The sequence below is a fragment of the Martes martes genome (assembly GCF_963455335.1).
Source record: "Martes martes genome assembly, chromosome: 12".
Lineage (NCBI taxonomy): Eukaryota > Metazoa > Chordata > Mammalia > Carnivora > Mustelidae > Martes > Martes martes.
Genome location: NC_137900.1, coordinates 72,691,817 through 72,715,335, shown reverse-complemented (window position 1 = coordinate 72,715,335; position 23,519 = coordinate 72,691,817). Strand labels below are relative to the sequence as shown.

Sequence of the window (23,519 nt, the reverse complement as noted above, 5' to 3'; positions counted from 1 at the left end):
CTTATCTGTTCTCTGGATACTGATCATGTATAGTCACTTATATAAACTGTATAGACTTGTTTAGAGACCTTTTTTTTGTTTTTGCTACATTTTGCCTAAACCTGCCATTATACATTCTTACCTTCTATTCTAGTTCTTAGAGAAACCTTATCACAGTATGAGCTTCCATTTTTCTTTTTCTTCTCTCCTGCTCTTCCATTTCACTTTCCTTTCTTTGCTTCTTTGCAGAGGGTTTTCTTGACTGCTCATGTCAATTCTTTTTTTTTTTTTTTTTAAGATTTTATTTATTTATTTGAGAGGGAAAGAGAGAGAGCAAGCAAGAACACAAGAACAGGGGGAGGAAGAAGCAGACTCCCTGGAGAGCAGGGAGCCCAACATGGGGCTCGATCCCAGGACCCCAGGATCATGACGTGGGCCCAAGGCAGACGCTTAACTGACTGAGCCACCCAGGCTCCCCTGCTCATGTCAATTCTATTCATTTTTCATATCCTTTTTTTTTTGCTCAACCCATGCTTCAGTGAGCTTTTGCTTTCCTGAACTTGGATAACATGTATTACTGAACTACTTTTTTTGTGGTCTAGGACTTATGCAGACTGAGCTTTTGAAGGAAACTGAGGGTTATCTAGTTTATTCTCCCAGACAATAATGGGATTCTCTAAAACACCATGAGAGTATCCACTTGAATGTCTAATAGCCATCTCAAATATAACATATCAAAAACTGAATTTCAGCTCTTCCCTGGCTTGTGTGTTCTCCTCCTGAAAGTCTAAGTATTTTGGCGTAAATGACCACTCCATTCTACTTGCTTAGGTGAAAAGCTTCTGAGTCGTCCTTGACTACATTCTTTTCTTTTGTTATCCACATCCAGTCTGTCTGAATTCCTTTTAGGCTTCATCTTTGGGTAATAACAGGGCAAGGATGTCAGATAATTCCTTCCCACAGAAAGCAAGAGCAAAACAGCATACAGTTATTAAAAATACTGGGAAGCCTGGGTGGCTCAGTCGGTTAAATGTCTGACAACTCAGTTCATGATCCTAGGGTTCTGGGATTGAGCCCTGAGTTGGGCTCCCTCCCGAGCAGAGAGTTTGCTTCTTCCTTTCCCCTTGCCCCTCCCCCTGCTCATGCTCTTTCTGTCTTTCTCTCAAATAAATAAAATCTTAAAAAAGTTATTAAAAGCACTGTATGAGGGCATTGGAAAACCATCAGTTAGGCAACAATCTGAGGAGTATTTCCTCATGAAAAACTGTTACTGAAGCTGGTAAAACAGGTAGTTTGTGGCTTTTGTGCTTGGAGTTTTTCTCATTCTGCCTAGTTTGGGCAACAGAAACCTGCAGCTTTTCCTGTGGGAGGTAGTAGACTTGGTCTGGGGCTGGCAAGAGAGCAGCTATAAATTAAAGGGAGAGATTCTGGGAGCAAGAGAACCATGAAGGGCTTAATTATAAGAAGATTAATAAACCATACATCCTAAACTGGTTTCTGGGAGACTCTAAGGAGTCCTGTGCACTTTGAAAGCTTGGAGAATTTGCAAATTGGTTGTGCCTTTGATTGCATTTCTCAACTCACACATCTTAGGCTGCAGAGAATGAAGATTCCTATCGTGAGCATGATTTTTGCCAAAATCATTTGCTGATTGCTAAACTATGCAGGCTCGGGAAGGCTTTAGGCTTTAAAAAATAATAATAAAATAAAAAACACTGAGCAGAAACATCAGTGACTGGGAGGGCAGATTTGCAGCTTCACTACAGATAAGTTAATTGCTTACTGAAACAAACAACAGCTCTCAGAAGAACAAAACAAAATCCAGAGTTGCTACAATACATTAAAAAAAATTTTTTTTTGACCAGAAATTACTGAAGATAAAAGAAACAGATAAGTGTGACTTGGAGCGGGGGAAAAGCAGTCAAAGAAAGGGATACTTAAGTAGTGCAGATGTTGGATTTAGTAGCTATTATAAATATGTTCAAAAATTAAAGGAAAGTATGCTAATAATATATAAATAAATACAGATGCTCAACAGAGAAATGGAGACTATAAAACAGAACTAACTAGAAATCCTAGAGCTGAAAAGAGCAACAGCATGAAAAATTTACTAGATAGGCTCAACAGCAGATTTGGGATCCAGGGGGGAAAAAAAAAGAAAGAATTTGAAGAAAGATCAATAGAATGTTTCCAATCTGACGAACAAAATATTTTTTAGATGGTGGATGAGGAGAGACTCAAAGATTTGTAAGATGATAGCAAAGATTCTAGCAGATATGTAATTGGCATCCCAGAAATGAAAGGAGAAAGAGAAGTGTGGAAAAAAATATTTGAAGAAATAATGGTCAAAAACTTGTCAAGTTTGGTGAAGAACAATAAAATAGCCAAGAAGCTCAACAAATGCTGAGTGGAATAAATACATATAAAACAAAACCTAGACACCCATCATAGTCCAACTAATGGAAGCCAAAAAGATAAAAAAAATCTTGAAGGAAGCAAGAGAAAAATTACACATCACATGCAGGAGAACAATAAAACAAGTAACAACTGACTTCTCATAATAAACAGTGAATACCACATGACATTAGAACGACATATTTAGCCTTGGGAAGAAAACAACTAGTCAGCCAAGGATTTTATATTCACTGAAACTATTCTTTTTTCTTTCTTTTTAAAATTTTGTTTATTTACTAGAGCACGCACACATGAGAGTGAGAGAACCGGGAGCCTGATGTAGGACTTGATCCCAAGACCCTGGGATCATGACCTGAGCCGAAGGCAGACGCTTAACTGACTGAGCCAACCAGGAGTCCCTCCGAAACTATTCTTTGAAAGTAAAAGCAAAATAAAAGTATTTCTAGATAACCAAAACTGAGAATTAGTTAATAGCAGAACTGCAGTATAAGGAATGCTAAAGGAATTCCTTCAGACTGAACAGAAATGACTCCAGAAATAACTTGTATCCAAAGGGAAGAATGAAAAGCACTTGGTAAATATGTGGATATATATAAAAATTACATTCCACACCCCCCCTTGTCAGTTTATTTAAACAACAGGACTATTTAAAGAAAAGTAAAAAAGTAAAAAACACTGTATCGTAGAGTTCATAATACACATACATGAACTATATGTATAACCATAGCACAAAAAGAAGACTGGAAAACAGAATTATACTGGTACGAAGTTCTTGTATTTGGTTGGAAGTAAGTCAGTATAACTTGAGGTGGTTTATGATAAAGATGTGGTCGGCTTAAGATGAATAGCAACCATTATATTTTAGAGGAGCTAAAATGGTATACTAAAAATATAATTGCTTAACACAGAAGACAGTAAAAGAATAAGAATAGGGATGAGACAGAGAGGAGATAGGAAAATGGCAGACTTAAATCCAGTCATGTCAGTGGATATATTAAATGTGAGGCAATTAAATAATCAAATGGCAGAGATTTTCAGTCTGGATATAAAGTAGCAAGTTCTAGCAAATGGTATCTATAAGTGGTTTACCCTTGAAATTCAAAGCCATAAAAAGATGATAGTGAAAGGATGAAAAAAAGATATACCACGCAAACTGTAAACATACGAGTTATAAATTATATTAATATCAGACAATGTAGTTAAATATTACTGAAGACCAATAAGAAGTAAGGTCTTTCCATAATGATGGGGTAATACTGCAGTAGGATATACCAATTTTAAGTGTGTATGTTCCTAACAATAGAGCTCTAAAATACATGAAGCAAAATATTCAGAATTAAAAGGAGAGATAGACAAATCAGTGATTTTAGTTAGGGATTCAGTAATACTCCTCTTGCAGTAATTGAGAGAATAAGTAGATGCAAATTAGTAAGAATATAAAAATCTTGAAAAACACTATCGGCCAATGTGAAGTGACAACAGCAGAATCATGTTCTTTCGAGTAAACATGGAATAGCAAGACAAACCATACGCTCAATATGCCTCATTTAAAAATAGTAAAATATAGGGGCACCTGGGTGGCTCAGTCCATTAAGTGGCTGCCTTCAGCTCAGGTCATGATCTTGGGAAATAAGGCCCAAGTTGGGCTCCCTGCTCTGTGGAAAGTTGGCTTCTCCCTCTGCCCCTTCCCCTGCTTGTTCTCTTTCTCCCATAAACCTTTTTTTTTTTTTTTAAAGATTTTATTTATTTATTTGACAAACAAAGATCACAAGTAGGCAGAGAGGCAGGCAGAGAGAGGAGGAAGCAGGCTCCCTGCAGAGCAGAGAGCTCGACGCGGGGCTCGATCCCAGGACCCCGGGATCACGACCCGAGCCAAAGGCAGAGGCTTTAACCCACTGAGCCACCCAGGTGCCCCTCCAATAAATCTTTTAAAAAATAGTAAAATATAGAGCATGTTCTCTGGCACTGGCTTGTTTCTTTCTCTCTCTCTCTCTTTTTTAATTTAGAGAGGGGGAGAGTGGGAAGGGCAGAGGGTGAGAAAGAATCTCAAGCAGACTCCACGCTGAGTGGGGATCCCGACACAGGGCTTGACCTCCCAACCCTAAGATCATGACCTGAGCCAAAATCAAGAGTCTGTCACTTAACTGATTGAGCCACCCAGGCACCTCTGTCCTCCTCATTTTGTTTGTTATTTAGAAAGGTAAATTCCAAGATGCAGTTTCAGCTGTTTTTTTGTTTTATTTTACTCTGAAACTTTACTAAATTCTTTGTTTGATGTCTCACACTGCATCATAATTGTATAAGCTCATGCAGTGTTGATAAAGCTTATGTATACTATAGACACATAATGTGTGTGAACTGAATATATCTACCTATTTGTCTTGTGTTTGGGTAATAAATATTTGAATGTATCTTCTAATGTAATTTTTCCTGAAGTTGTTGAGCTTGAAGTCAGAGAGCTAGTGTGTATTTTTTATTTTCCATAGTGAGGGTCGTAGGACATTATGTATAACAGCTGTTCCGTACAGGTTTCTAAATTAATTGGAACTAAGTGTGTAATTATTTGACTCAAAATCATTGTTCCAATAACAGTGTAGAAAAATAAATGTTAAATTGGGCTTATTTTTTATTGAGATTCTTTTCTCTCCTCTCCGTAATACAGGTACATCAAGAGAGTGTACACATGATTGAAGTCACAAGCAATTTGATTAATGAGACTCTAGCAAATCACCCTGAGTGGGCAAAGTAAGAATGTTATTTTGGCAAAAATAGAAATGGATGCCCTAGGTTTAGTATCTGTTTTCACAAGCTGATCTTCATTGATGCAGCTAATTTGGAAGAGAGATTTGATGAATGTTGACATTTTTGCATATGAATGTCATGTTTTGGGGGGTGGTGGGAGAGGAATGTACATAAGATTTTGGGAACAGTTTATGGTCAATGCCTTTATATTTGAAATGAGATTTACAGTTTATAATATGTTTATGATTTGCAAAGCACTTTCACCTACCATGTGTCCTGTGTTCCTCGCAGTGACTGAGGAGATTGGAGAGACTTCCCATTTCATACACAAGAAATCAGGATCAAAAGTTAAGCAAATTGAGATAATCCCCCAGTGGCAGAGTTAGCAGTGTTTCCACCTTGTATCTTTTTTTTTTTTTTTAAAGATTTATTTATTTTAGAGAAAGAGCTGAGCTAGAAGAGGGGTAGAGGGAGATAGGTAGGGAGAGAATCCCAAGCAGATTAGCAGCTGAGTGTGGAGCCCAATGGGGGGCTTGATCTCACTACCCTGAAATCATGACCTGAGCTGAAGCGAGTCAAATGCTTGAAGGACTGAGTCATCCGAGGGCTCTTACATTGTATCATTTTGGAGGCAAGGTTGGCAATCTGTGGCTCAGGGTGAAATCCAGCCACCTGTTTCTGTAAAGTTTTTTTTGTTTTGTTTTGTTGTTGTTGTTGTTTTTTAAAGATTTTACTTATTTATTGGTTAGAGAGAGAGAGCACAAGCAGGGGGAATGGCAGGCAGAGGGAGAAGCAGGCTTCCTGCTGAGCAAGGAACCAATACAGTACTCCATCCCAGGACCCCAGGATCATGGCCTGAGCTGAAGGCAGACGCTTAACCGGCTGAGCCACCCAGACATCTCTGTAATTTATCAGGCCTAGTAGACACTTGTTAGTCATTAAAGATCTATTCAAATACTAATGTGAATTCTCATACTTTAACACTAGAGGTTATAATTTTCCCCATAAAATGTCGTACCAGATAATTGAAAATATTCAGCAGTTCCTTCAAAGCACTGATGAACTAGAATAATTTAAAAGCTACTTAATTTTTCCCCAAATCCCACCTCTATTTAAAGATCTCAATTTCCTGTTCATATCTTCATACTTAGATGATTACATTTGTAATCATCTCTAAAGTTTTGTCTTAACTTGCTGAGAAATATTTGAGAATTTGCCAAAAGTTTTAGAAATACTTTATTTGGAGCATAGGGAGAACTGGTTAATATTAAAGATTGAAACCTTACCAATTTGAAGTTGCACTTTCTAATGTATCCAGAATGTCTTTTTCTTTGGTTAAAAACAAGTGCTTTCCTAGGTATCATTACATTTTGTCAGTGACAATTAGCTTTCTCTTTAGGACCATCTTTCTCTCTCTTACACAAATACACACACAAGCTAGCTGTCACTTCCAATTTACTGTATAAAGTACTACAAGGATATAAAACTGCTGTAAGTCGAGGGGCACCTGGGTGGCTCAGTGGGTTGGGCCTCTGCCTTCTGCTCAGGTCATGGTCTCAGGGTCCTGGGATTGAGCCCCACATGGGGCTTTCTGCTCAGCGGGGAGCCTGCTTTCCCCCACCCCTGCTTATTTGTGATCTCCATCTGTTAAATACATAAATAAAAAAAATCTTTTAAAAAAAACTGCTGTAAGTCAAGAATGTTGTGCATTTGACTTGACTCTTTCCCCTAAGCCAGCTTTGTAGTGTGTGTCATAGTTAGGCCTCAGGAAAGTTCTTAGTTACTGTTTGCCTGGGCCTTTGGGCATCACTCATGGATAGTTGAAATCAGGACTATTCAATTTGTGAATGTCAACATCTGTAGTGTACAACCCTCTGAGGTACAATTTAAAGAGTATATGAGGGGCGCTTGGATGGCTCAGTTGGCTAAGGGTCTGCCTTTGGCTCAGGTCATGATCTTGGGATCCTGGGATCAAGTCCTGTGTCAGGACTCCCTACTCAGCGTGGAGTCTGCTTCTCCCTCTCCCTCTGCCCTTCCCCCTGCTTGTGTGCGCGCTCTCTCTCTTTCTCTCAAATAAATAAACAAGATCTTAAAAAAAAATAAAGAATACATGAAGATATTTCTGCCTTATTCAGCACCAGCCTTATTCCAGCATCAGAACTGCTCGGAAACAAATTAGACATACAAACTAATACGTTTCCAAGCAGTTCTGATGCTGGAATAAGGCTGGTGCTGAATAAGGCAGATGATCCAGGATGTGTATGGGCAGAAACCAGGCAGAGCAGAATGAAAGGGAGGTGGTGGGGAAAGTGGGTCTAAAAGCTAAGGAGAGCTTGAACAGCCTCTCAATTGGTAGAATTAAGTGTTAGTCAAGGATTCCTGCATGGGATTCATTTGTATCCTTGTGTGATGACTGATTAATAATTTGTCAGTTACTGATTGTTTAAATACATGGAATTCCAAGAGTTACTGACATAGTCCACTAAAAATGTACTAGTTTTAATTTTTTCTTTCTTTTATTTTAAATTAGTTGGCTTCCTGAGGCTCAAGTAGTCCAAAGAGCCCTCAATTCTGCAGCTAACAACGTGTACCAGTATGGAAGAGAATGGATAACACACAAGGTAAGAGAAGAGCCTCTCTCTGCAAGGTCTTCATTGGTAGGGGCCTCCTGCTTTGATGAAGTGTAAATGGAGATTCTCTTTAGAACAGTTTCTGTTTTTGAAATATGCTTAAATCTACAGGTCAAGGAGAAACATACAATGAAAGTAAACTTTCTGGAAGATTGTATTTAATGGTGCTAGTAGCCTGAACAGAGAGGTTGGTCCTTTGCTTCTTGCTTAAGGTAGATACTCATTATTTGTGCCTTAGGACAGAATGATCATTAAGATTGGGTGGTCAAATAAGACTTTGTGGAGAAAGAAATGGTTGTTAGCAAATATTAAATATTATTATCTGCTGATGACTGTGCTTGGCAGTTTCCAGTTTGTTTCATTTAATCTTTCTAGGAAATCTGTAGTAGTCTAAATTGGCCCATTTTGCAGAGGAAGAAACAGGCTTAGCAAGGCTAGGTAAATTCCCAGTGGTCATGCAGTGAATGGCAGAGCTTGGTTTCAAACTGAAGACTGCTTGTAAATCCCTTGTCGTTTCTGCTGTAGCACGCTGGAAGAGCACGCCCAGAACTGGGCTAGGTGCTTTGCTGTGGCACTTGAGATAGACCGTGAAGGATTGAATGATAGGTTTTCAATGAATAAAGAGAAGGAATCTTGTATTTTAAGGAGTGTTCATGTGAGCCGAGATATGGAGGTGGGAGTGTGCTTGAGGAGATTAGCTTGTCTGAAGCGTTGTGGAAGGAAATGAAGGATAGAGGATAAGGCACAGTTACTGCAGGTAAGGGTCCGTTTCTGTGATTAATGCCCCCCCCCCCAATATTACCTATGGGAAAGAAGGTAATTTGAAATTTTAGTATATTGAAGTAATTAGGAACATCTACGGATTAACAAGATTTGTTGCAGTGAGTTGTATGTTCAGGAAAAAAGTATTGGTATGTGATTCCTTGTTTAAAATTCAATTAACAGGGGTGCCTGGGTGGTTCAGTGGGTTAAGCTTCTGCCTTCGGCTCAGGTCGTCATCTCGGGGTCCTGGGATCGAGCCCTGCATCAGGCTCTCTGCTCAGGGGGGAGCCTGCTTCCCTCCCTCTCTCTGCCTGCCTCTCTGCCTACTTGTGATCTCCCTCTCTGTGTCAAATAAAATTCAATAACAAAAGTCTCAAAAAAAAGTTATCTTAAAAATTACAGTGTATACATGTGTATAGTAATCTAACCTAAGAATGGAATTGTGGTTGAGTAAAAAGTTAAAAGAAAGATCTGTGTAACTGATTTTCTTGAGTCCATGCCAGGTGACCTGATCGAATGCCACATGGAAGTCTTTAAAAGATAAGTTTATGGGTATAGCTCTCCTAACTATCATAGAAGATCCTGCCAGCCATTGCAAAAGCATTTTAGACTTCTAGAACCCTATTGGCTGACTTACTCTGCTGAAAGCAGAACATTTAGATTTTTTGGTTTTTCTATTTGAGTTCTAGAATTCTTACCTATTTGGGAAGAGCTGGAGAAATGTGCCTAAGATTTTATAGAAATAACTTTCAGATTACTTAGAAGTTATGTTTGAAACTTTTACCCAAGCCTCGAAAGGAAAGATAGTTGAAGAGAGATGGGTCTTGCTAACAAAGGTTGTAACATATTCATCATCCTGATTTGGAAGACAGGGGATAGTATCTAAAACCAATCATTGACTATCCATTGACTGATGAATGGATAAGCAAAATGTGGTATATCTAAATGGTGGAGTGTTATTTGGCCATAAAAAGGAAGGAAGCACTGATACATTCTACCATGTGGATGAACCTTGAAAACGTTATGCTGAGTAAAAGAAGCAGTCAAACTAGATACGTATGATTCCATTTATATGAAATGTCCAGAAGAGGTATATCTACAGAAAAAGAGAATAGAGTAATGGTTTCCAAGGGTTGGGGAGATTTAGCGAAATTAGGGAGTGATTGCTAAGGAGTAGGGAGGTTCTTTTTGGGGTAATGAAGATGTTCCAAAATTGGTTTTGGTGATGGTCACATAACTCTGAATATACTAAAAGAAACTATTGAATTGTACACAGAAGTGGGTGAATTATAAGGTGTGTGAATTATCTCAATAAAGTTGTTTTTTTAAAAAGAACCATTGAGGCTCCTGGGTGGCTCAGTTGGTTAAGGGTCTGCCTTCGGCTCAGGTCATGATCCCAGGGTCCTAGGATCAAGTCCCACAATGGGCTCCCTGCTCAGCTGGGAGCCTGCTTCTCCCTCTGCATGCCGCTCCTCCTGCTTGTGCTCGCTCCCTCTCCCTCTCTCTGTGTCAAATAAATAAATAAAATCTTAAAAAAGGAAAAACCCTAAAAACCATTGTAATTGTACAAGTTGAAATGTAGAAATACTAAGATTCCTTTATTTATTTTAGAATTTTAGAGAGAGCAAGCTTGGAGTTGGGAGGGGGAAGGGAAAAGGGACAGAGAGTGACAGAGGGGAAAGGCGAGGGGGAGAGAGAGAATCCCACACAGGCTCCTTGCTGGAGTGGGGAGCCCAGTGTGGGGCTTGAGCCCACAACCCTGAGATCATTACTGGAGCCAAAATCAAGAATTGGATGCTTAACCTACTGAGCCACCCAGGTACCCCTGTAGGGCTAACTTTTCTAATAAGCTCAGATCTCATCCAGCTAACAATCATGAGAGAATTGGGTCCTAAGAGCTAAAGTATAAAAAGGGATAAAGCTAGGAGAAGAGGTCATACTCAGAAAAGGTAGAGTTTTTTAGGGTATGTGTAGGTATGAACAGAGAAGGTTTCTGTCTACCTGCCCCAGTCTGCCTTGTCAGCCTTATCTCTTATATCCTCCATGCATTATAGTACCCAGATCTGCTAGTTTGCTCTTGCTCAAATCTAGTTTACTTTCTTCATTGGACATCCTTGCTTGAGCTAACCTTTCTGCTTAATAATGTTCTTTCTAAAATTTATACCTAGAGATGCTGCCCTGAGACAGTAGGAAAATTAGTCCTGAATGGGTTTTCACTGTCCCTTCTCCCATGCCTAGAATGAAGGAAGTGACAGCCAATCCACAAATGTGCCAGGCACTGTTCTAAGTGCTGGGGAAAAGCAGTAGACCAGAAGGAGTTGCCACCCTCCTGGAACTTACTCTGATGAGAGGAGGCACACATGAAACATGTCAAGAAGTAACCATTTCTGTTCTAGAAGTGTTGTGACCAGGTAATGTAAAGTGACTCAGAGCGATGCCTTAGCTAGAACGCCAGAGAATGTCTCTGAGAAGGTAATGCTTTCACCAAGACTGGGAAAGGAATGTTTCAAGTTGAGGGCATAGAAAATTCCAAGGCTCTGAGGTAGGAACAAGCTTGGTTGAAGGAAAGAAACAAGGCCAGCGTGGCTGGAATGGGGGATGTAGTGACAGGATGAGCCGTAGGTGATGATAAGAAGTTGGGATTTTATTTTAGTTACAAAGATATATATGGACTTAAAGCAGAAAGGGACATGACCTGATTTAGGATATTGAAAGCTCATTTTGGCTGCTTTATTGGGAGTGATGGGCAGGAAGGGGCTGGCTAAAAGAGAAGGCAGGGGGCTGGCTAAAAGAATGTTATTCCAGTAGTCCAGGGGAGATGTTGATGACTTGGACTAGGATGGTAGAAGTGGGAAATGAGAGAAATGGTCACATTTGGTATATATTTTTGAGGTGGATCTGACAGGAATTACTCATGGATTGGATACAGAGTGAAAAGGAAGGAAGTTTTTGGTTAGCCCACCTGGAAGGGTAGCTGTGCCACTTCCCGAAATGAAAAAACCTGGAGGTGGTGGTGGGGGATTACAGAGACATGGAGCTGTAATTCTGTTTGGGGTGTGTTAAGTTAGAGATACCTAGCAGATATCTAAGCCAAAGCATCAGAAAAGGCCATTGAATGTACATAGCTGGGGCTCAGGGAGAGGTCTGGGCTGTAGGTGGAAGTTGGAATGTTGTCAGATAGTATGTGTCACTCTACCCAGCAGGAGAGATGAACTGTGTTCGTTTGGTAGGGCTGCCATAACAAAGTACCACAGGCTGGGTGCTCAGACAACAGAAACTTAACTTTCTTATGGTTCTACAGGCTGGAAGTCCAAGATTAAGCAAGGTGCTGTGGGATTGATTTCTTTCGAGGCATCTCTCCTCAGCTAATGACTGTGTCTTTTTCACATGGTCTTCTGTCTGTGTGTGTCTGTCTCCTAATCTCTCTCTCTTTTTTTTTTTTTTGAAGACTTTATTTATTTATTTATTTGACAGAGAGATCACAAGTAGGCAGAGAGGCAGGCAGGGAGAGAGGAGGAAGCAGGCTCCCTGCCAAGCAGAGAGCCCGATGCGGGACTTGATCCCAGGACCCCGAGATCATGACCTGAGCTGAAGGCAGAGGCGTCACCTACTGAGCCACCCAGTCGCCCCGCTCCTAATCTCTTTTTATAAGGACACCAGTCATACTGGATTATGGCCCACCCTGATGGCCTCCTTTTAACTTAGTTACTTCTTTAAAGACCCTGTCTCCAAGTACAGTTACATTCTGAGGCACTGGGGGGTTAGGATCTCAATGTAAGAATTTAGGAGGGACACAGTTGATACTATAACATGGCTTGAGGAGACAGACAGAAGAGGACCAAAGATAGATTCCTGGAGCACTTACGCTTTTGAAGGTCCCAGAAACAAGCCAACAGAGAAGACTGAGGAGGAGTAACCTTTGGAAGGAACCACCCGTGTCTGTCATAGAGGCTGAGAGAAGATACTTCAAGAAAGACTTGGTCAGGTGTGGCAAATGCTGTCAAGGTTCCAAGCAAGATGAGAACAGAGAATTGCCCACTGACTCCCCATCCCCATTTTATAGATGAGGTTATTTGCCTTAAGTCAGCACAGCTCTCAGATGGCATTCTGCCTACTCCTAGTTAGTGCTTCATCGTCTTCCATATGCAAAGAGCATCTCCTACACCACTAACAGTATCTGTGCTCTGGTGAGTCCTCTGATAGCAGTGCTGTTGCCATCAGGTCCCATGCTCTCTGGCCTCGTCTTCCTTGTGGTTTGTGCTATGTACTGTAACGTTAAAACAGGATGGTGTTCTGGGTCTGTGATGTTTTGCTGTGGTTGGCAGCACCACAAGTTTGAAATGACGCTGAATCCTGCCTTCAAAGTCGTGGTGTTGTAGAGTTACTCTCTGTCATGTTGTGATAAAGGGGATTTGAGCTAGTTTGAGCTAGTGCTTTATTTCAGCGAAAGCCACTGTGCCGGCAGCCTAGGCTAGGGGCTTTTCTGGTTAAAGAAGGGTCTCAGAAACTGAGCAGACAAAGACAGAAAGAGTTGGTAGTAGGAGGTCTGTGAGTATCTGACAGTAATGATACTTAAAAGACAAATTTCAAGTAATTAAAGGAAATTAGACTAGGGTAATTGTGACTTATAGTTATTTTGGGCAGTTTGCTGTGTTAGGTGTTCTTTGTTCATAGGTTATAGATACTGTAGTTGAAAGAGTATTAGAGTTTTTAATCCTACCTCTGCCAGTAAGCTGCCTGACCTTGGGCCTGTCATGGGTCCTTTCTAAATCTGCTTGCTCATCTTGAAAGAACAAAGGTGATAAAACTTTTTTCTTCCTAACTCTTGGGGGTTTTGTAAAGATCACATAATGTAAGGGAAAGCCATTTGTAAATTGTAAAATGCTGTGCAAAGGTAAATGGTTTTTATTATATTCACTCATTTGGTTTTTGGTTTTTGAATAAGTAAAATATAAAGGAAAACATTGGGCAGATATTTTTGCATCCAATATGTCTAAAAACTGGTTCAGATATCTGTTAGGACAGTGTCAAGAGAGCAAAAGGACACACAAATAGGACACACAAAAGAAAATACACTTTGAAAACCAACATGGAGGAATGGTCACTCTTGTAGCTGAAGAAGAAAAGTAAAAATAATTGGCTATAGTTTTACACCAATTAAATTACCTAATAGCTTATCTGTCCAAGATTAAGCAAGGTGCTGTGGGATTGATTTCTTTCGAGGCATCTCTCCTTAGCTAATGACTGTGTCTTTTTCACATGGTCTTCTGTCTGTGTGTGTCTGTCTCCTAATCTCTCTCTCTCTCTTTTTTTTTTAAAGCCTTTATTTGACAGAGAGAGAGATCACAAGTAGGCAGAGCAGCAGGCAGAGAGAGAAGGGGAAGCAGGATCCCTGCTGAGCAGAGATCTGTCCATAAGGCTTATCTGTCCATAAGGCTTTGGAAGAATTGGTTTATTCATACGATATTGGAAAATATTAACTGGTACAATCCCTATAGAAGACAGTTCAGCAGTGCATAGCAGGAACCTTTAGTAAAGTGTCTCTTTCCTTTGATTCTTGAAAATTTATCTTACTATTAGTAATAAGAAAAAAATTGTGTGCAAGGATGTTCAATGCAGTGTTACTTGTGACATTAAAAATTGGGAATCATCTCTGTATTCCTTGATCGGGTAAAATAATACCAAAACTTAATGAACTGGGGTGCCTGGCTCGCTTATTTGGTAGAGCATGCGACTCTTGATCTTGGGATTGGGGTTGAAGCCCCCAAGTTGGGTGTAGAGATTACTTAAAAATAAAAAATCTTTAAAAAAAGCAAAACTTATGAACTAAAATGGAACCATTAAAAATGAAGATAAAGGTTAGTGATGAAGAATTCTAAATTATATCTATAAATGGGCAGAAAGTTGCAGAGGATATGGAAAAGTAGAAACAGTTATGCTAAGAAAGTGAGACTACAAATTAGTATTTATCTTTTAAAAAATGTCCTTGAGGCACCTGGGTCACTCAGACAGTTAAGCATACAACTCCTGATTTTGGCTCCAGTCATGATCTCAGGGTCATGGGACTGAGCCCGTGTGAGTCACTGCATGGGGCATGGAGCCTGCTTAAAATTCTCTCTCTCTCTCAAATAAATAAATAAATTTTTTACTGTTATATTGTGGTTTTAATAACAAAACATGGGGTATTATAATGAATAATTATCCTCAAAGTTATCTTGTCTCAATGTACTTGATTCCCAGAAACACCACCAGTCTCATTAGTCATAACTCTGAGACCTGATGTCTCTCAGCGCACTATAGGAAATATTTGTGTTTATAGCTATGGTCCTAAAATTTTACTTAAAGTCCTGTGGTAATTTTTTTTTTAAAGATTTTATTTATTTATTTGACAGCGAGAGATCACAAGTAGGCAGAGAGGCAGTCAGGGAGCGGGGGTGGAAAGCGGGCTCCCTACTGAGCAGAGAGCCCGATGTGGGGCTCGATCCCAGGACCCTGAGATCATGACCCGAGACGAAGGCAGAAGCTTAACCCACTGAGCCACCCAGGCGCCCCTAGTTCTGTGGTAATTCTTATAGTGGTGATAAATGACATGAGCTTTCTGTGTAATAGATGAACATTTGAGCCACATCCAACAGACTTTTCTCTGGGCAGATAAGACTTGCTAAGTCAGTGATCATGGCTTCATATGTACTGTTCTCTAACAACCTGAAGTAACCCTCTCAGAGACCCAAAAATAGAGAGAAGCAAAAAGCCAAGAAAGGCAAGGAAATTCGCTAGGAATATTGAAGAGTAGAGTTTAAGAAAAGATCATAAGGTGACTAGAGGCCGTTAAATAATCTGGAACATTTTAGTTTGATTTGGAACAAATGTAAAGACCCAGCATGAATTAATTTTACTGGATTTTTGTCTGAAATATTAAACCAGATCATATCTGTATTTCTTCCAGCTTCATAAAATTCTGGGAGATAAGGTGAACAATACTGCTGTAATTGAAAAGCAAGTACTAGAACTTTGGGACAGATTGTATCATTCTTGGTTTGTAAAGGTAAGTTATTTTATTAGAGGATTTCAGTCGCAAACTATGTAGTCCTTTTATTTTACAGACTCATTGACTAGATAGATGTTAATTAGGTAGATATTAACATTAGGATGTTATTTATTGAAATTCTTAAGTTACAAGGTCCCAAACTTCAGGTCACTGAAAGTCCCCTTGAATTGATGGTTAATCTGCATGCAGAGCCCAGCAGTCCCTGTGATGTAGTGTTTTTCATCCTGTGTTCATTATCATCAACAGCGTCTTATCTCATTGTGTAGAACTGCAACGTGTAAACCATGTATATAATGTCAGTTTTTCTAATGGCCACTTAAAAAGTGAAAAGTAAGCAGGTGAAATTAATTTTAGTATTTCACTTACCCCAGCGTACCCCCAATATATTATCATTTCAGTATGCAAACAAGTAGAAAAAAATCTTAGCGAGATATTTTATATCCTTTGTTTTTTTTCTTACAAGCCTTGGAAACCTGGTGTATGTTTTATCCTAATGCCGTTTTTGGACTCTCCAGTTTTTGGACTAGTTCCATTTTAAGTGCTAATAGCCACATGTGATTAGTGGCTACTATTTGAGATAGTACAGCTCTAGATTTTTTTTTTTTTTAAAGGAGGTAAATAAAATAGATCCAAAAGTTTGGAGAACTTGATTTTTAATCACCTTTACCCTTACTTCAGAAATTGTGATGGAAAATAATATCTTTTTCCACTAGACATAAAAATGCTGGTTTTGAGAGCAGCTGGTTGTGTGGGGTCATGCCGTACACAGGGTTGGCAGGGCTTGTGGGCCTCCAGGAGCAGGGCTGCGGAAGATGACTGTCCAGTGGGGAAGGAGGTAGAGAACCAGACAAGGTGATGGTCAGTTTTCACAGGGTTTACAGTGAGGAGAGGAGCACGTATAGATCAACCTCTTCACTTGGGGTGGAAGGGAGGAAAGCTCAATTTCAAATTTGAATTTGTTGCTCAGTGACCAGTTTTTACTCTTCCCCTGGGATGAATTGAGGGAACAGTGTTCGTTTTTGTGGGTTTCAGAGTGGAGGTTAGAACTGATTGCAGAATTTGTAGGTAGTTATTTGCTGAAGAACTGGTTGATTGGAAAGGTGTCCTTTTCCTCTGCTAATTCTGGGGCTTCTGGTTACAAACAGCATTTTCTATCCCTCACCCCCTTTAAAAAGCTTCATTTTATGGTCCAGGAAGGTCAGTATTTTAAAAGCATAGATTTATAAGCAGGCAGGTGTATTCCTTTCTTTATGTCTTTTACTAGGACCTGAAGTCTTCATTGCATAATGAAGAGTGATATCACTGTGCTGTTAGCAAAAGTGTCAAAATGCAAACAGAATATTACAAAACTACTTCTTTTTCTAAATGTTAACTTCACCAGTCACTTTGTTTATTCGTATCTCTTTCAAATTTAATAATTCCTGCATTCTTGTCAGTGTAATTGTCTTCCATATAGAGTTCGATTTGCTCCCCGTTCTTGTTTCTTTTTCATTTTTCCCTGTTTTGTCAAGGTATAATTGACATATAACATTGTGTTAGTTTTAGGTGTCCTGTATATTCTCTCCTCTTGCTGTCTTTATCTTGTGTGGAAGACTGAAAAGGGAGATGAGGAAAGGAGGGAAAAAGCAAAATGGGAGACCCAAAAAAAGGCAGAGAGGCTGAAAAGAAAAAAGAGAATAAATGCTGTGTTGGTGTACAGTGGTACAAATTGAGGAATAAAGTGTGTTCACAGCTGTATTTAGGAAGAGACCACTTGAGCTAGGCTAACACATGGTACTGAGAAGGTGAACAGAAAAATACAGTTCAGGTCTTTAGGTGGAGTTCTTAGTTGATTTCTTAAATAATGCAAAATTTTTCACCCTTGAGTAACTATTAAAGTGCTCCAGTGGACCTAACCTGAAATGGGGTGTTTATACTTTTCCTGTTTTGGCTGAAGCTGGAGATGTCACATCTGAACCATTTTGTTCCATAGAACGTAACGCACTCTGGAAGGCACAAAGGACAGAAGATGCATATAAGTCGTCAGAATAGCTGGCTGGGAGACATCCTGGACTGGCAGGATATCGCTTCCTTTGTTCACGAGAACATTGAGACATTTCTTTCGGTAAGAAGTAGTATTTTTAGTTTAACTGGACTTAGAAATAAAAATAGAAATTCTAACTTCCAGTTTTCCCCACACCCTCAGAGGCCTTTGGTTACCCTGTTTTTAATGCCACAACATTTACAATTTTGAGAGTTCTAAATGCACTAGAAAGATGTCCAAAAGCCATAGGCCTCAGGGTAAGTAGTTCCCTGGTGGCTGAAGAGTCACTGAGGAGTGCTGAGTCAGAAAGCCTGTGTGCAGTGTTGTAGACTCAGATACAAGTACCCCGTCCTCTTAGGCTGACTAGAATGTCCCCAGGATGGAACCCTGGAGAGAGAACGGCCTTTCGGTGGGCAGAGTCTTTGGTAGATGGCAATATGGTTCCCTTTACATTAGTGAGACTGGATGTTCTTCAGCCCACTCTCCAGACACGTACCACCCACATCTGCCTTGTGTGCCAAAGGGTCAAAGGCAGCAAGGAACCACTCTTGGTTCCACGGCATGTTTTGTAAACATGTCTTGGCATGTGGCTTTTCACTGAGAGGAGAGGAGTTTTCTTGTGAATAGACTCATGACTTTCATCAAGCTAACAAAAGTTGAAGTTTGCAATGGTAGATTTTTATTTTTATTTTTTATTTTTAAGTAAGCTCTACCACCAAAGCAGGGCTCAGACTCAAAACCCTGAGGTTGGGAGTCGGACACTGTACCAGCCAAGCCATCTGGTGCCCTGCAATGCTAGATTTTTTAAAATTTAATTTTTATCAAACGAATAGATGACCATAGTGGAGAGTCAAAAATATTTTTTTTAGTAAAAAAATAACAGTAACCTGCTTTGTGCTTCCCCACTTCAGTCTCATTTTCTAGAAACAGCTGTCAATTCTTTTAGCTTTCTTTGGGTATTTACCTCTAAATTTCCAAAATAACCTGTTGGTCTTTCTTGGTTTTACAATTTTGGTATTATATTTTGGCTTCCTGATGTGGAAGATGAAGATGAAGATGTGATTTTGGAATCTCCCCATGCTCTCTTACACCACTTTGGGGGTTTTCTTACCACTCCTTTGGTTCTTCCCCCCGTCCCTGTGCTCACACTTGCCCTTCCTCCCATGCACCTAATATAGCTATCACAGTTTGGAATTAAATCTAGAAATTCATGTGCTTCAGTTCTAAGACTTTATGGTTTTCATAGTCCCCTCCCTGTTTCCTCTAGTCCAGTGGCCATGAAACTTTTTGGTCTGAAGATTCCAGAGTATTTGTTTTTGTGGGTTTTGTTGATTATTACTGTATCAACAGTTAAAACTGAGAACTTTAAAAATTCACTAAAAATAACATTACATATTAGTGTAACACATTTCTTACATCTGCAAAGCAACCTTTTTCCAAAACAAAAAATAATTTTTTTAAATATAGGTATTCACTCAGATATTTATTTTTTATTTTTATTTTTTAAAGATTTTATTTATTTATTTGACAGACAGAGATCACAAGTTGGCAGAGAAGCAGGCAGAGAGAGAGGAGGAAGCAGGCTCCCCGCTGAGCAGAGAGCCCAGTGTGGGGCTTGATCCCAGGACCCTGGGATCACGACTTGAGCCAAAGGCAGAGGCCCCAACCCACTGAGCCAACCAGGCGCCCCCAAAAATAATTTTTTCAAAGATTTTATTTGTTTGTCATAGAGAGAGAGAGCACAAGCAGGGAGCATCAGGCAGAGGGAGAATCAGGCTCCTCACTGAGCAAGGAGCCTGATGCAGGGCTCAATCCTGGGACCCTAGAATCATGACCTGAGCCGAAGGCAGACACTTACCTGATTGAGGCACCTGGGCATCTCCAAAACAAAAAATGATTTAGTGAGAAGAGTGGCTTTCTTTTATATTTTTGCAAATCTGTTTAATGTCTGGATTCTCACACCTGCTTCTATATTCAGTCAATTGGAATACATTGTTTTGATTGAAGTATATGAACAAAATCTAGCCTCATACGGATATGTAGTTGGAAAAGAGGAGAGTTTTTTAATAGCCTTTTCAGATAATTATGGTTCTTCTTTCATACTACACCAAAACTCAACAAACGGTATTTCTTAAAGGTTAGTTGCAGTGTGGAATTTGAAACCATATCATCAGTAAATTTTTTGCTCTGTCTTATATTAAAGTCCATTGATCTATTTTGTTAGAAATGGGCGTTTTACTCTTGCATGTTTTGTGATATGCACTGGTCATTTAGAATATTGGTTCACTGATTCTTGTACATCATCTAAATTATCAGCACACATTCTTACAGAGTATAAAACAATCACATTCTTAATATTACTACCTATTTCATCAGAAAAAATCTTAAGGTGTCAAGGTCAACCCTTGATCAAATTTTTTATTTCTGCCTTCATACTTGTAGTAGACAATAGCTTTCACGTTCTGAACCTTTCTGCCTAATCCCCTTGGGTACACAGAAAGGTTACTTGATTGTTGTTGGAGAACTGGCAGTCTACAATTAATGTATTCAGTTTATTTCTTAAGAATCACCACAGAATATTTCCTATCAGTGTGACCCAGAAAGTATTTAAAATTTTTTTGATAAAAATTCCAAAATGACAGAAGCCCCCAAAAGAATGCATGTAAAAATCACAAGTAAGGGCATTGTTGATTTGTTTCTTGGAATCAGTGGTGTTATTCATTCATTCTTTATCCCACAAGGTCAAATGGTCAGTCATGCATATTTTTGTAGGCACTGCAAAGCATTTTCAAGATTTTCTGTAAGGAACTATTGTAAATGAAACCAGCCTGCAAAAGCTCTTCCATGAAGACTGAGCTGAGCTTTGCAAGAAATGCCAGAGACAACAAAATATGCCCTTATAAATGGTACATTTAAGATAGGAAAGAAATGGGTAGGCCTTTCATAGAACAGATGGTATAATTTGCACATATGACAAAAAGCAGAACTGCTGTTTTGGAAAGGGCACACCAAAATAAAATCAGACATTAGATTTCTGGTTCCAGCTCTAGTTCCGCTTACTAGCTCCAAGGCCCTTGGGCAAGTTTTAAAAAATCTCTGAGCTTTGGTTTGTCTTTTACAATAAAGATCATATCACCTGTTTTGCTTCTGTCACAGGGAACAGATGTGATCGTGAGGGAATTTAAGTTCATGAGGCAATAGGAAATGAAAACATACAGGCGTGCCATAGATATTGTACATCTTCTTTTAGTTAATATTTAACAGGTATTAATAACTATTTTAATAACTGGTTCTAGTGAATTTTCAGATGATGGATTAAATGAACACTATTAAGTCTTGATATAAGGGTCATCATCTATCTGAAGAAAGATTTTCAGCTGCAGAGTTCTGTCCTTGACCTATGTGATCATTTCTTTTATTATGATTTTAGTGAAATCATCCAAGTGATGCTTTTTGTCTTTGTAGGTGAATCTAAGTTGGAGGTGGCAAGGGGGGGGGGTGAGGCAGCTAATAGGACAAATACTAGAATTTTCATGGTCTGCACTTGTGATCCTATACAGGTTGCATTCTGGAATATTTTCCTGTAGGTATTTTTCCTATATCATTTTTACAGAGTTATATATATCATGCTATATATAAAGTTTTTATTTCCTGCTTTTTAAATAACTTTGCAGTATATCAGAAAATGTTTTTCTGTGTTATAATAGAGTTATCTCTAATGGCTACCTAATATGACTTGGAGATAGGGTCACCATAATTTTCCTAACCATTTTCCATACTATTCAATGTTCATATGCTTTCAGATGATTTTTTTTTCATTTAAGATAATACTCAGTTATTTTCAGTTTCTGATACTCACACACTTGTAGTAAAAGCACAGCAGAGAGCTGTAGAAACTTCTTTCTGGAGGATTCGTCCTGATGTTTAGCTTTCCCTCTCCATCAGATCTTAGAGTCTCTGTGGATTGTCATGAGCCGGAATGTGAGCCTGCTTTTCACCACTGTCACGACGCTGCTGACCATCCTCTTCTACAGTGGGACTGCCCTTCTCAATTTTGTGCTGTCTCTGGTATGTACAGGTAGATAAGCGCGTGATACCTCTCCTTCCGCAGTAAAGCATGCTGTGGTTCCCTTTATGCTTCGTTCCTGTAGTTTCCAAATGTGATTTTTTAGGAGATACTATCCTTTGTTTTGCAGATAATTTTCCTGACCACACTATTTTATCTATTAAGTTCCAGCGATGAGTACTACAAGCCAGTGAAGTGGGTGATAAGCCTGACACCACTATCTCAGCCAGGTCCTTCTTCTAATATTATTGGCCAGTCTGTGGAAGAAGCGATCAGGTAGGGAGAAGATGTATGCTCTTCTTCTTTCCATCAGAAACTGCTGTCTGTGAGAAGCCTGTTTTCTGTTGTGGCCTTTCAGATAACATTTGGTGCTAAACCAGTGGCGGACCTGGTATTTTCAGATATTTTTATTTCCTTTTGAGAGAGTAATGTGAGCAGTGCAAGTGTTGATAGGAAAAAAAATTCAGTTTCAGTTTCCTGCTGTCAGTCCTGTGAGTTACAGCTTTCCCCCACTGTAGGCTTTTGCTCTAGCTGCAGCTCCTGTCATCATGTCCCCTGCTGGGGAGAACCCCTCTGTCACACACATACACCGCCCCTTCTCTGGGAGCCCTCCTGTTCTCAGGCCCTACAGCTGTGCCCAGGGAAGGGCAGCAGACGGTCTTTCTGTTTCTTCCTCTCTTCTTCTGTGGCCAGGCTGCCCCTTTGCATGAGGGTAGATCAGATACTGGAAAATGCAAAGTTTCTGGTTATTTTCAAGTCACAGACTATGTGCGTATCTCATAAGTTCTGGCTAGAAACATCTGTCCTGTCTTGCAGGCTTGCCTTCTGAATGAGATATTCTTTACCTTTTTTGCTTCATATGCTCTTCCCAAGTCATTGGCTACCCCCCACCCCCATCCCTGCCTTTCATCTTTGTCATTTTGGATAGGGAAAGGCCCTTGCAGCCCAGGCCTATCTCAGCTCCTTCCCCACCCTTGTCTCTCATTGCTTTTAGCTCGTTAGGATTCTACTGTATTTTTACTGCTTAGGAATAGTTGCCCAAATTAAATCCTCATGTTATCTATCAAAGCTTCTTTTTCTAGTAAGTTGTTCGCAAAATGGTCTTAAACTTATCTTGAATAGTGAATCTTTGGCTGGCATTTATGTTTCCACTTACTTTTAAGAAATAGCATTGCTTGCAACTAGTCTTTTATAGAAATCTTGATTTGACCTGATAATTCTGTCTGACTGATCTTGGCTTATTTCTTCATTGTATTCATTTAACAACTGGTTGAGGATACCACTTTGTCTCTGGAAAACCCTTGGTTACATTCAAATAGCATGCATGTTCCTAAAGTACATTCTCTCTAGAAAATTTGCTGGGTTATCCTTCTTTTTCCTACTAGCAAGGCCTGGGTAAAGTCTTCATCAATATCTTGCTTCCTTTATTGGCCATCAGGTAGGATTTTAAAAAATGCCCTTATCTTCTGTGGTGCTCTTGGGTATCCATGTGGGGCCATCTATGTAAAAATTCCAAGTTTTGGAGTTTATTATCTAATATAACAGTTTTTAGGGTGAAGCTGTCTTCAGGGAGGACACCTGTTGGCTTTAGCATATATGGTCATTGGGTATCATCTTTATTGAGTAAATAAAATGTTGAAAACCCTAGCAATAAATTCATGTCAGTTTATCTAAATGACCTCTATCTGACTCAGAGAAGTTCATGTAAATAACTCAACCAAAAAGAAAAATAACCTCTTTCCCAGTAGGCTGAAACTATTGAATCAATGTCAAAGGTTGGCAGAATTCTTTATTCAATGTGACTAAAGCTAAGCCTTACAGAAAAATATCTATCTTGTCCCATTAAGAACCTCA

General features: G+C 39.4%; 1 protein-coding gene across 1 annotated transcript in view; it reads left to right on the top strand.

Annotated features, from left to right (window-relative positions):
* The window catches only part of TMEM245 (transmembrane protein 245), a gene marked incomplete at its 5' end in the record, with an annotated part of 96,748 nt that overhangs the window by 42,734 nt on the left and 30,495 nt on the right, over positions 1-23,519 (top strand). The window contains 6 exons of the mRNA XM_080820134.1: positions 5,057-5,139; positions 7,667-7,757; positions 15,475-15,573; positions 17,549-17,680; positions 21,545-21,667; positions 21,796-21,941. Of these exons, the coding sequence (XP_080676260.1) occupies positions 5,057-5,139; positions 7,667-7,757; positions 15,475-15,573; positions 17,549-17,680; positions 21,545-21,667; positions 21,796-21,941 (674 nt within the window). The remainder of the gene's footprint in view (positions 1-5,056; positions 5,140-7,666; positions 7,758-15,474; positions 15,574-17,548; positions 17,681-21,544; positions 21,668-21,795; positions 21,942-23,519) is intronic.